Raw genomic sequence first — 13,062 nt, 5'->3', positions numbered from 1 at the left:
GGTTGCTGAACACAAATGTTTATCAGTCAAAACAGATTGGTTGGTAGACATCTCAGTTACTTGCACAGCATGAAGGAAGCAGAGGGAAGATTGGGAACTGTGTATTGCCAGCTACCATTTCAGGAGTGGCCAGAACTTGACACACTTCGATTGTCACTCAGAGTGATGATCACTTATATCATCTAGTTATTCTACTGGCTGGCATTATTTAACCCTTAAAATTAGTGCCAGGATAGAGACCAGGGCTTGGATTTCATTTTGCCACCACGTAGCCACTCAGGAACACCTGCATGTGGCAAATGTCAGTAGAGTCTGCAACTCCTTGCATTGATGCACTGTTCCTCAAAGAGGCACACAAAGCTGTCAAACTAAGCTCAGACCATCTTTCAGCCAGTCTCCTAGTGCTCTACAGGGCTACAATTCTATTTTTAATTACATAGGATTTTTTACTGGTGTTTTGGGGAACCACATCCTGCAATTCTATCCACTTTTCACTGAAAAACAAGAAATGTTGGCCACTATATGAAGGCGTTGTGATTCCTTATCATCAGGGTCACTGGGTTATGGTGACTAAATAAGTCAAGTTTTGTTTTTAATTACATAGCATTCCAGGAATTTTTTGCTGCTGTTTACCTCTCCATTTCTCAGTGAAAAACCACAAACCAGTCGCCCTACTTACTGGTAATCCTCCTTGTGCCAGAAGAATATTCTGGTTAACTATGTGCAGCAAGACTCGGTTAAAACTCCTTTAAAAATCCCCTTGTTCCACCATCAGAAAGCAAGAGTCTAATCAAGTGTGGCAATCAATCCGGGTGCAGAAATGCACTGTTGGCAGTGAAGCCTCACACTGGCACAGAATGACACAGCTCGCTGTTTACATCATCCCAGAGTCAGGTCAGTGTCACCTTCAATCAGAATCAACCTTTAGAGAGTAAACGGGTCTCTGCGCTAATCTAAGACCAGCTCTCTTGGCACACCAGGACATCTGCCAAGCCCCAACTCCAACCCCAAAGTAACCTCGCTCAGATTTACCTAGGCTGGAGGCTAGAAAGAACTGGGAGAACAGATCTTCCCACTGCTGGCAAGTTTATGTTTTGAGTTGCAGTGCCAGACCCACATGTTGGCTCCTGGTGCCACCAGCAATATGAAAGCAATGTGCCATGTTTGCCATCGTCCAACCGCTATAAAGATGACTGAACATTTGTAAGAGAATTCAGCACTGAACTGGTTAAAGCTACTTTGCATAGGTTTATGGCAGCCACAAATAGCTGTAAATAAATAGCGGATAATGGATGCATGTCAGGGAATTACAACACAGTAATCCAATCAAGGAGGTTCAGATCAACCATGAAAGCAGAGCTTGGAGTGTTTTATACAGTGCTGCTGCTGGGCTTTTTTTTTAAGTGTATCGACTTCAATGCACTATTGGGAAAACTTGGGAGAGACCAGAGGCGCTAGGATTATTCTTTTTAGGGCGGAGAAGGTTACAGGGAGATTTAATAGACATGTTCAAAATTCTGATGGGCTTTGATAGTGTAAATAAGTTGAAACCGCTTCCACTGGCAGGCACATCAGTAACCAGAGGACACATATTTAGCTAAAGGACCAGGGAGGAAATGAGGAGAAACTTTGTTGTGCAGCAAATTGTTATGATCTGAAATGTACTGCCTGAAAGGATGGTGGAAGCAATTTCAATAGTAACTTTCAAAAGGGAATTTGAGAAATGCTAGGAAAAGGTATTAAAAAATGCAGGGCTATGAGAAAATAACAGGGTAGTAAAACAAATTGGACAGCTCTAAAGAGACAGCATAGGCGTGATGGGTCGAATGGTCTCTTTCTATAATTCTAATCGCACTTATGCGACTACTCTTTAGTGTTTGTGGATGCCCTTCTGGTATAATATTTCTGAATCTGCACCTCAAATTGCTCCCAACACCAGTGGCAAACCTATAAATGCTCATAATTCATCCCAGGGCAGTACAACTCAGAATGCTCCCTCCAAATTTGGCAAGACAGAATCCAGAACTGTACTACAAGGTGTTTTTTTCGCATTTAAGCAGACATAATATCAACATTTCACATACCCATCATTATTCTTTTATTGAAATCCTTGTAATAAGTGAGGATTACCATTTGTAGCCAAGAATGAGATCATCTAAATTTACTCACAACATATTGAAAAGGAAAGCTTCCATCTTGGATTAATATAGCAGTTTACCACATCGCAGATGTTTCAAAGCATTACACTTTCCATTAATAGTAGTGACTGTTGTTATGTACGCAAACGTGGCAGCCATTTAGACACAATGAAATAAATGGCTAAATGCTTGGTGAAAATTAAAGAAGAAATGTTGGCCAGGAGGATATCAGGTGAGCTCATGTTTTTCAAATAGTGCCTGGGATTTTAATCAGCCACTTTTTGGAATTTCTTCTCTAAACCTCTCTCCACCTCCCATTGAGACATGACAGCACAGGAGGTGAGCATTCGGCCCATCGAGTCCATGCTAGCTATCTGTGGAGCAATCCAGTCAGTTTCATTCTCCCGCACTATCCCTGCAAGTTTATGTCCCTCCAGTTGTTATGATTCTGTAGTTTTTTTTTTCTTTTCCGGGAAGTATGCGGTGTGCCTTTAAGGCTGGAAAAGGATCAGTACTGCTTTAAGGCAGCAAGCTCCAGGGACTGAGGCAAAGAATGCATTCTCATTGCCGCAGGATACAACCATTTGGAGACCAAGGACAAAGATACAATGTTGCCGTTTGATGTGTGAAACTAGCTGAAAAATTGGCTTTTGACAGACAATTAACAGACACAGACAGACAGTTGGACCAGCATGAAGGGAACAAGAATCTCTGATAAATTTAAACTGAAGGAAGGGAAGTTAGATTGTGACAATCTTTCATCCCTCAAAAATTCTAAAGCCAAACTGATTCATTGAAGTGTTTGCAAGTTGTTGATCGGCTGAGATTCATCACTGGAGAAGAAAAGCATCACTTCTCTTCTGAAATAAACTACTGACTGTCCTACTGTTGAAGAACCTTTTTTCCCCCCCATCTGACGGCTGAGAAGACTTCAAGCAACCTTGGACTGTTCCACACTGAAAGATTCCACTTCGGTAGGAGTGTAAATCTGCGAGGACACTAATTTTTCTATTTTAAATGTTGTTTATATCTCAGTAGTGTTTAAGAATTTAGTTTTTCGAATTAAACAGTTAATTTGTTGATCGAAAGACACCTGGTTTGGCTCGCCTCATTCAGGGGTTGGGGGATGGTCAATCTGGCTGTGTTTTTTTTTAATTTGGAAAGTTTAAAATGGTTAAAAAGTTTAAAAGAGTGATGAGGTCCTGCAGGGGGAGTTTAGGGAGTTAGGTAGTAAGTTAAAAAACAGGACCTCTAGGGTTGTAATCTCTGGATTACTCCCCGTGCCACATGCCAGTGAGGCTAGAAATAGGAAGATAGTGCAGCTAAACACGTGGCTGAGCAGCTGGTGTAGAAGGGAGGGTTTCAGATATCTGGACCATTGGGCTCTCTTCAGGGACAGATGGGACCTGTAAAAGAAGGACAGGTTGCATCTAAACTGGAAGGGCACTAATATCCTGGCTGCAAGGTTTGCTGGCGTCACTCGGGAGGGTTTAAACTAGTGTGGCAGGGGGGTGGGAACCAGAGCAGTAGGACAGCTAGTGAAGTAAATGAGGAGGACATAGTAAATAAGGTCAGTAGGACTAAGAGGAAGAGCAGGCAGGGAGATGTTGCTGAGCACAGCGGGACTGGTGGTCTGAAGTGCGTTTGTTTCAATGCGAGAAGTATAACAGGTAAGGCAGATGAACTTAGAGCTTGGATTAGTTCTTGGAAATATGATGTTGTTGCTATTACAGAGACTTGGTTGAGGGAAGGGCAGGATTGGCAGCTAAATGGTCCAGGCTTTAGAAGCTTCAGGCGGGATAGAGGGGGATGTAAAAGGGGTGGGGGAGTTGCATTACTGGTTAAGGAGAATATCACAGCTGTACTGCAGGAGGACACCTCAGAGAGGTCATGCAGCGAGGCAATATGGGTGGAGCTCAGGAATAGGAAGGGTGCAGTCACGATGTTGGGGGTTTACTACAGGCCTCCCAACAGCCAGCGGGAGGTAGAGGAGCAGATATGTAGACAGATTTTGGAAAGATGTAAAGGTAACAGGGTTGTAGTGGTGGGTGATTTTAACTTCCCCTATATTGACTGGGACTCACTTAGTGCTAGGGGCTTGGATGGGGCAGAATTTGTGAGGAGCATCCAGGAGGACTTCTTGAAACAATACATAGATAGTCCAACTAGGGATGGGGCCATTCTGGACCTAGTATTGGGGAATGAGCCCGGCCAGGTGGTCGAAGTTTCAGTGGGGGAGCATTTCGGTAGCATAAGTTTTAAGGTACTTGTGGATAAGGATAAGAGTAGTCCTCGGGTGAAGGTGCTAAATTGGGGGAAGGCTAATTATAACAATATTAGGCAGGAACTGAAGAATTTAGATTGGAGGCGGCTGTTTGAGGGTAAATCAACATCTGACATGTGGGAGTCTTTCAAACGTCAGCTGATTAGAATCCAGGACCAGCACGTTCCTGTGTGGAAGAAAGACAAGTTTGGCAAGTTTCGGGAAGCTTGGATAACACGGGATATTGTGAGCCTAGTCAAAAAGAAAAAGGAAGCGTTTGTAAGGGCTGGAAGGCTAGGAACAGATGAAGCACTTGAGGAATATAAAGACAGTAGGAAGGAACTTAAGCAAGGAGTTAGGAGGGCTAAAAGGGGTCATGAAAATTCATTGGCAAACAGGATTAAGGAAAATCCCAAGGCTTTTTATACATATATAAAGAGCAAGAGGGTAACCAGGGAAAGGGTTGGCCCACTCAAGGACAGAGATGGGAATCTATGCATGGAGTCAGAGGAAATGGGTGAGGTGCTAAATGAGTACTTTGCATCCGTATTCACCAAGGAGAAGGACTTGGTGGATGATGAGCCTAGGGACGGGAGTGCAGATAGTCTCAGTCATCTCATTAGCAAAAAGGAGGAGGTGTTGGGTGTCTTGCAAAGCATTAAGGTAGATAAGTCCCCAGAGCCTGATGGGATCTAACCTAGAATACTGAGGGAGGCAAGGGAAGAAATTGCTGGGGCCTTGACAGAAATCTTTGCATCCTCATTGGCTACAGGTGAGGTCCCAGAGGACTGGAGAATAGCCAATGTTGTTCCTTTGTTTAAGAAGGGTGGTAAGGATAATCCAGGAAATTATAGGCCGGTGAGCCTTACGTCAGTGGTAGGGAAACTATTAGAGAAGATTCTTCGGGACAGGATTTACTCCCATTTGGAAACAAACAAACTTATTAGCGAGAGACAGCATGGTTTTGTGAAGGGGAGGTCGTGTCTTACTAATTTGATTGAGTTTTTTGAGGAAGTGACGAAGATGATTGATGAGGGAAGGGCGGTGGATGTTGTCTATATGGACTTTAGTAAAGCCTTCGACAAGGTCCCGCATGGCAGACTGGTGCAAAAGGTGAAGTCACACGGGATCAGAGGTGAGCTGGCAAGATGGATACAGAACTGGCTCAGTCACAGAAGACAGAGGCTAACAGTGGATGGGTGTTTTTCTGAATGGAGGGATGTGACTAGTGGTGTTCCGCAGGGATCAGTGCTGGGACGTTTGCTCGTTGTAGTATATATAAATGATTTGGAGGAAAATGTAGCTGGTCTGATTAGTAAGTTTGCAGACGACACAAAGGTTGGTGGAGTTGCGGATAATGATGAGGATTGTCAGAGGATACAGCAGGATATAGATCGGTTGGAGACTTGGGCGGAGAAATGGCAGATGGAGTTTAACCCGGACAAATGTGAGGTAATGCATTTTGGAAGGTCTAATGCAGGTGGGAGGTATACAGTAAATGGCAGAACCCTTAGAAGTATTGACAGGCAGTGAGATCTGGGCGTACAGGTCCACAGGTCACTGAATGTGGCAACGCAGGTGGATAAGGTAGTCAAGAAGGCATACGGCATGCTTTTCTTCATCGGTCGGGGCATAGAGTATAAAAATTGGCAAGTCATGTTGCAGCTGTACAGAACCTTAGTTAGGCCACACTTAGAATATTGCGTGCAATTCTGGTCGCCACACTACCAGAAGGACGTGGAGGCTTTGGAGAGGGTACAGAGGAGGTTTACCAGGATGTTGCCTGGTCTGGAGGGCATTAGCTATGAGGAGAGGTTGGATAAACTCGGATTGTTTTCACTGGAACGACGGAGGTGGAGGGGCGACATGATAGAGGTTTACAAAGTTATGAGCGGCATGGACAGAGTGGATAGTCAGAAGTTTTTTCCCAGGGTGTAAGAGTCAGTTACTAGGGGACATAGGTTTAAGGTGCGAGGGGCAAAGTTTAGAGGGGATGTGCAAGGCAAGTTTTTTTTTTTACACAGAGGGTGGTGAGTGCCTGGAACTTGCTGCCAGGGGAGGTGGTGGAAGCAGATACGATAGCGACATTTAAGAGACATCTTGACAAATATATGAATAGGAAGGGAATAGAGGGATATGGGCCCCGGAAGTGCAGAAGGTGTTAGTTTAGGCAGGCATCAAGATCGGCGCAGGCTTGGAGGGCCGAATGGCCTGTTCCTGTGCTGTACTGTTCTTTGTTTGTTCTTTGGTATGTTAGGTGATCTATGGAGGGGCGGGACTGAATCAACAGTGCGTTTCTCCACCACAATCAGAATTATATATTTTGATTGGGGGTTTCGTCTTGAGCAGTTGGTCGTAACACAGTGCCTATCCAATTTCCTTTCCAAAATTGATCGTCTCCGCCTCCATCAGTCTCGTAGACAGCAAGTTCAAGATCATTACCACTCGCTGCATACAAAAGTTCTTCCTTACATCCCCTTGCATCTCTTGCCCCAAAGCTTCAATCCCTAGTGTCCCCTAGTCCTCATATGGCATAGAATGGGGTAATTTGGCCCATCGTGCCTGTGCTGGCTCTCTGAAAAAGCAGCTAATTAGTCCCATTCCCCTGTTCTTTCACCATAGCCATGCAATTCTTTCCCTTTAAAACCCATCTCTTCAGCCAGTCTGGTCATCTTTCCTAGCCTCTACATTTCTGGCTCAGTATCCATTTCCCTTGCTCCTATCTCCAAAATTACCTTTGGACATTGTTTGAGTTAAAGAGGCTATGTAAATGAGAAGTAGTTATCCACATAAACCAGTGAAACAGGCAGACAAGACAGGTTAAAATTTCCTCCAAAAGGACGGCACCATCTAGAAAGCAACAATTGCACACTGGAGTGTCAGCCTTGATGAGACAGGCTTGGGGGCTTGAACCTACAACCCTTGTGACTCAGGGTAGACTGTGAGCACTTGAACCAAGCTACCAAGCCTCACTTGTAATAGAAGAGAGCAAACTTTCATCTTCAATTATTTTTTCGCATCCTCACATGATCCATTTCTGTAACAGAGTTGGGATTTTAAAGTTTTAACACCTGACAGAAAGTATCAGGATGATAATGCCACAGAACCTGAAGCTATATCAGATCCTGTAACGTGATCCTATAACCCAACCGGCCATATCAACAGGGATTTTGCTGGTTTTATTTTTCAAACTAGATTGTCAGCAACTGGAACCTTGACTCTGGAAAGACTAGTTAATATTTTAGATTCAGCACCTTGATTAGAATAGTTGTGAGGTGGGTCCAGACTTAACCTGTTAATCTAGATTTTCAGTTACTGACTCTGTATTCCCAATATTTTCTATTTTGTTTTGTATGTTTAAGGTTTCCAGATTGTTTTTTCCCCTTATTAATTTCTGTAGGGATATTCCCATCATATCAGAACTTGCTATGATTCCGATTCAAACAGTAAACACTCATTTTTGAAAGGCAACTGCTCTTTCTCTGTGAAAAAAAGAACAACAGAACTTCCAAGGAATAGGAGAGTTAGAGGTGACCAGCTGCAATGGGATTTGATCCCACTTTCAATGTTGATTGTTAATAATTGCTTTACCTGTGGTACTGTGCCTGCAGGAATTGAAATTCTTCCTTGATGCGGTCACATGTCTCCACCACTGTGAACTTAAATGGCTGTCCCGGCTGATGAGGTGCCTGCGTGATAAAGAAACATATTTAAACTTCCCATGCAGTAATGATCTTTAGTCACATTTTATGATTCATATGGTTTCTCATTCTATTGCTATTGGTAAACAAAACGTGTGTGTGTGAGAGAGAGAGAGAGGCACATCAGGATAACAGGCCTTCTTCACACCTCACAACCACTGATAAGATAAAAAAAAGGGCTGCAGTTACATCACTATCTCTGCAAAATGGTTCAGCTAATCGACGAACACTGATGTGGCAATATAATTCAAGAGGACCTGCCAGTGTATGCAGCCCTGGGGTACAAGACGCCACCCTCCCTCTCCAGGAAGCCCGTTCCCCCCTCCCCACCCCACCCCACCCCGTTTTATTGTGCACTCCACCCTATGGCGCCAAACTGGATTCTCATCCTGGTTTTCAAATGCCTCTCCCTATCTCTGTAATCTCCTCCAGCCCCACAACCCTCCGAGATATCTGCGCTCCTCTAACTCCGGCCTCTTGTGCATCCCTGATTTTAATCCCTCCACCATTGGTGGCTGCGTCTTCAGTTGCCTAGACCCCACCCCCCCCCAAGCTCTGGAATACCCTCCCTAAAACTCTGCCTCACTTTCCTCCTTTAAGTCCTCTCTCTTTGACCAAGCTTTTGGTCATCTGACCTAATATCCTTCTTGGTGTCTCAGTGTCATACTGAGTTTTATAATGATCCTGTAGAGTGCCTTGGAAGGTTTTATTATGTTAAAGGCGCTATATAAATACAATTTTTTTACTGAAAGGTGATGGCGAGTGCGGGGGTGGGGGGAGGCGATTGAGAGAGAAGGTAATCAGATCAGAATTGCATTTTACAATTGTTTGGGATTATTAAACATATGGGGGGGGGAAGTGAAAGGCTTCAGATAATTTTTTAAAAACTCAAATTTGATACAATTTCTCCATATATGGAGAGAAAACCGTACAGGTGTCTGAGTAACAAGTAATAGTTGGGAACCTACTGGTGTAATTCAGTCGAAAATCTCCCTGAAGGATTTTTGACAATAATATACTGATCCAAATCCAATATTTTACATAGTCAAGTGGAAATATTCCCCCCCACCACCACAAAACCATCTTAAATTCTCTGCACTTGTGACATTATCATTGAATATCATCGCCAGCTACAGCTCCAGACTCTGAATTAGGTCCATTCTGCTCGCGGAAGGCGCTGGGTTCCAAGTGTTGAGGATCACACGTGTAACATTCGGTGCACGAAAAGTTATTTTGCTGCGATATTTTGGTCACATCTGACATGGCGATTAACTCGAGATAGAAACGGAAACAAATGAAACCTCTGCGGAAATGTCACCAACCAATGCCACCTGCTGGATTTTCGTGCGTTTATAAATAAAATACCCCCCGCCCACCAAGAAAAAAAAAAGAAATAACATTTCGAGTATTTGCATGAAGCGACGTGGGCAGGATGTTCAGATCATCAGCGTCGTCGTGCACTGAATCTGAATGTCCAGTGATTAGGAAGTCCCGGCCCTCCCCCACAAATAATTAAAGCAGGTCTGAACAGACAAGTCTTGAGCAACAAAGCACAATCGTTCGTTCAACTATACAGGGGAAATTACAGCCGTTTTACTCTCCTACCGTAAACAAAAACTCATTCGCATTTAAATAGCACTAACTTGCAGGGATCAGAAAGCAAAATACATAATAGATTAGCCAATTCTCTCTGGATGTGTGTTCCATGTTAGGAATGATCGTCGGTATTCACATTGGTAGAAATTGACAAGAAATTGGCATGTTACCTTTTCATCAGAATATCAGACACCATAATACATGACCATGTACATGTTTATTTCCCTCTCATTCGTCTGTGATTTGCAATGTTGTTGAGTAAACTGGTACTTACGGGATGCCTGCCTTGTGGATACATCCTTAGATGCTGCTCCTCTCTCCTCAATATTCTCCCACTGCTTTTTTAAATTAAAAAGAAATCACACACATACACACATGCGCGCAGCGATGTCTCCGGTGACTTTTTAGAGTCGTGGGAAGGAATGAAATAAACGTCAGTGGTAATTTTCAGCTTCGAAACATCACCAAGATGGGAAGCAGTGCCTTTTGGTTTCTCACCACAAAACCATCCCTCAGCAAAATGCAGCTCGGATCACATCGCCCCAATACACACGCAAAAGGTCAGCAAAGAAATCCAGGGCAGCTTCGGCCGCAGATCGGGGCTGGGGTAAATCCAGGGCTGTACAAAGGAACACGATGTTGTGATGTCCATGAAACAAAACACACTCACGCACTCTGTCCACCTCTGACGATCCCAACTTAAAAAAATGTCACAAAGTCCAAGCTGCTGCCGGGAGCCAAAGCGATGTCTTTAGAGACCAGAAGCCATTCAAAGTGTCATGAAAGGAAAGAACAAAACCCTTCCACGAAGGAAGTTCATGCTTAAAAAGAAATGATCTGATCAAGGATGATATTCCAAGAACTGTCCCGTTTTACTCAATGAAACACTGGCTTCACTGTTGCAAACCTCCCCAGTCCGCTCAGCTCTCTTTGCAACATCTTTGAGAATTCCCTCAATTGGATACACACAATCCGGCACCCCCAGCCAATAAGGCGCCGGCTCCCCCACGTGGGGCGGCGCGGTCACCTTCCCCCACCAGCCAATCCAACACCCAGCTGGCTGCGGATTGGCTGGCTCCGGCTGCGCCGCCTGAAGCCCTGACTGCGCGGGAGCCGCTGGGAGGTGTAGTCGCCTCAGCAGCCGACACCCGTTCCACAGGGGGTGCGGAGAACTACAAATCCCAGCAAACATATAGGACGCCGGTGGCTGCGCATGCGTTCTGCCGGCAGAGCGCCTCCCGGCAAGGCAAAGTGTCAATCAAAGTAACGTGGGGCATCTTGCTGGGGCCCTGCCCACTGCCAGGGCGGATTAATTATAGTGTAGTAGGAACAGACATTCTGCGGCTGTCCTGTTCTGCCTCAAACAAATCATTGTGATTTGCATTAAAGAGAGAGAGAAAAAAAAATCGCGTTAACAGGATTGTCATTTTGAAGTAGCTAGGACTGAGGGAGTCATTTTTTTTGCTGTTGCTGGATTAATGAGTGAAAATATACCATAAATGCCCAGATTTAAAGCTGTCTCCATCCTGATTAGAGAGTACATATATTTAACATCTAAATACTTTTCTGAAGTAACAGCAACAGAATGGAACACAGCACTGCCTGAATTGTGAACAAAGGGTGGTAGACCTGCTTAATAGGAGCAGGGTCATTAGGTAGCTTGTTTAACTGCTGGAGTGCTGTGTTGCTCCTAAGCATTGCTCACATCATTTTCTTCCTGGGACTCTGGGACACTCTGTTGCCCATGTTTTCCCAGAAACGGTTTGACTTCAAAGTAGCTGGAAATGCATTTTCCTGCTATCCTCAACAAGGGACGCATTTCACATTAAACAAAATGGCCTGGGAGAAAAACAAACGCTAGCAAGCAATCCATTTTGTTTATGTATTTACACGATTTCCTATATTTACTTTTAAAGGGCATTATTGCCTCACTGGATAATCTTAGGCCAAGATCAGTGAAAGGAAGGACATGTGCCAGAAACTCTGTTGTTTGTCACAATAGGTTGATTATGCAGCAGGCTCTGTAACTATTTAGACAAATTCTTACCCTTGACTCAATGCCTGTATGCACAATTGGGTATGGTACTCAGTCACACAGTACAGGAAAGTCCCACATTTCAACCCCTTATCTGTGTTAAATTAGCTGGTCCCAGTCTGGATGTTGATAATTGCACTCAAGATAGTCAAATTACTCCAGGGCTTGGCAGATGAAAAGATTTTTTTTAATTTGCAAAATATACTTTATTTGTAAAAAACTGTAAAAAATACATTACAAAACAGCACCAAGTCAACAATACAAAGAGTGCAAAGGAGATCAGTGTCCTTCAATATAGGAGTGAGTTGCCTCACAACTCTTCCATTTCATTTTACCTGCATATACTTTTTGCAGCAAACAAATAGTCAGCCAGATTGCCACTTCTGATTCATAGCCACTAACTCATGCTGGCAAGCTGCACATGCGTGATGTCAGGTGCAGAGATGCCCTTCACGGTTGAATGGCTTGTCAATACTCGCTGTCATGGTTCAGCATGAAGAATGGTCACTTGGGTAAAATACTGGAGGATGGCTGGCATCCAGTCCAGATGTAAATGGCATTACAACTGCATCATTGTATTAATCACACTGCTGTATTCTCAGAACTTATAATCAAACTGTCTTGGAAGATAGCATTTCAGATAGAATTGTCTCCATCAAGCTTCGGAAAAGCATTACAAAAAAACAATTCCAATATAGTTCTATTTCCTGTCACATGCTACCCTGTAACAATAATTGAGAGCAAGGTGATGAGGTAACTCAGCTCTTCCTGACTGCTGGCAGTAGCTAAAAAGTTTGATGACCAGATATTAAAAGGAAGTTAAGCCACCTTCCTTTTAGGAGCTGGTGGTTCGGCTTGAGGGAACATTTTTTTTACACAGCCAGTTGTTGTTTTGTGAAAAGTACTGGCTGAAGGAGTAGTGGAAGCAAATTCAATAGTAACATTTAAAAGGGAATTCGATAAATACTTGAAAGGAAAAGCATTTACAGGGATATGGGGAAAGAGCGGGGGATTAATTGGATAGACTTACCAAAGAGCTGGTGCAGGTATGATGGGCTGAATGGCCTCCTTCTGTAATGCATCAATTTTTTGATTCTATGATTCTTTGTACTGGCACCATAAACCATAAAAGGATATTACTAACAGAAGGGTTTTGGACATAAGCTGGGTCCCACTATTCACCTAAATAATGAAGCACTATTGCAAACTGAATCTGTCATTGGTCAGTCTTTGGCATTTCACTAAGCATGAGGTAGTTCATATATATATATATATATATATATATAAATTCCCTCCCTAACCCATTCTGCCTCTCTACCCTTTCTCCTC

At 43.7% G+C, this 13,062-nt stretch overlaps 1 protein-coding gene across 9 annotated transcripts in view; it reads right to left on the bottom strand.

The window, feature by feature from the left end:
* Positions 1 to 10,669, bottom strand: part of LOC137351605 (transducin-like enhancer protein 4) — a 194,012-nt gene extending 183,343 nt beyond the window's left edge. For 8 of the 9 annotated variants that reach the window (XM_068016196.1, XM_068016202.1, XM_068016200.1 and 5 more), the window contains exons 1-2: positions 9,973 to 10,668; positions 7,993 to 8,090 (exon numbers count right to left, since the gene is read on the bottom strand). In XM_068016196.1, coding sequence (XP_067872297.1) covers positions 7,993 to 8,090; positions 9,973 to 9,996 — 122 coding nt within the window. In that variant the 5' untranslated portion in view covers positions 9,997 to 10,668. Of the gene's footprint in view, positions 1 to 7,992; positions 8,091 to 9,972 lie in introns of all 9 variants that reach the window. The other variant, XM_068016204.1, reaches the window with a different exon arrangement.
* Between the last annotated feature and the right edge of the window lie 2,393 nt (positions 10,670 to 13,062).

Source organism: Heterodontus francisci, chromosome 36 (genome assembly GCF_036365525.1).
Source record: "Heterodontus francisci isolate sHetFra1 chromosome 36, sHetFra1.hap1, whole genome shotgun sequence".
NCBI classification, from domain to species: Eukaryota; Metazoa; Chordata; class Chondrichthyes; order Heterodontiformes; family Heterodontidae; genus Heterodontus; species Heterodontus francisci.
The sequence above is the reverse complement of the archived record's forward strand: the minus strand, read 5'-3'. Positions and strand labels throughout refer to the sequence as shown.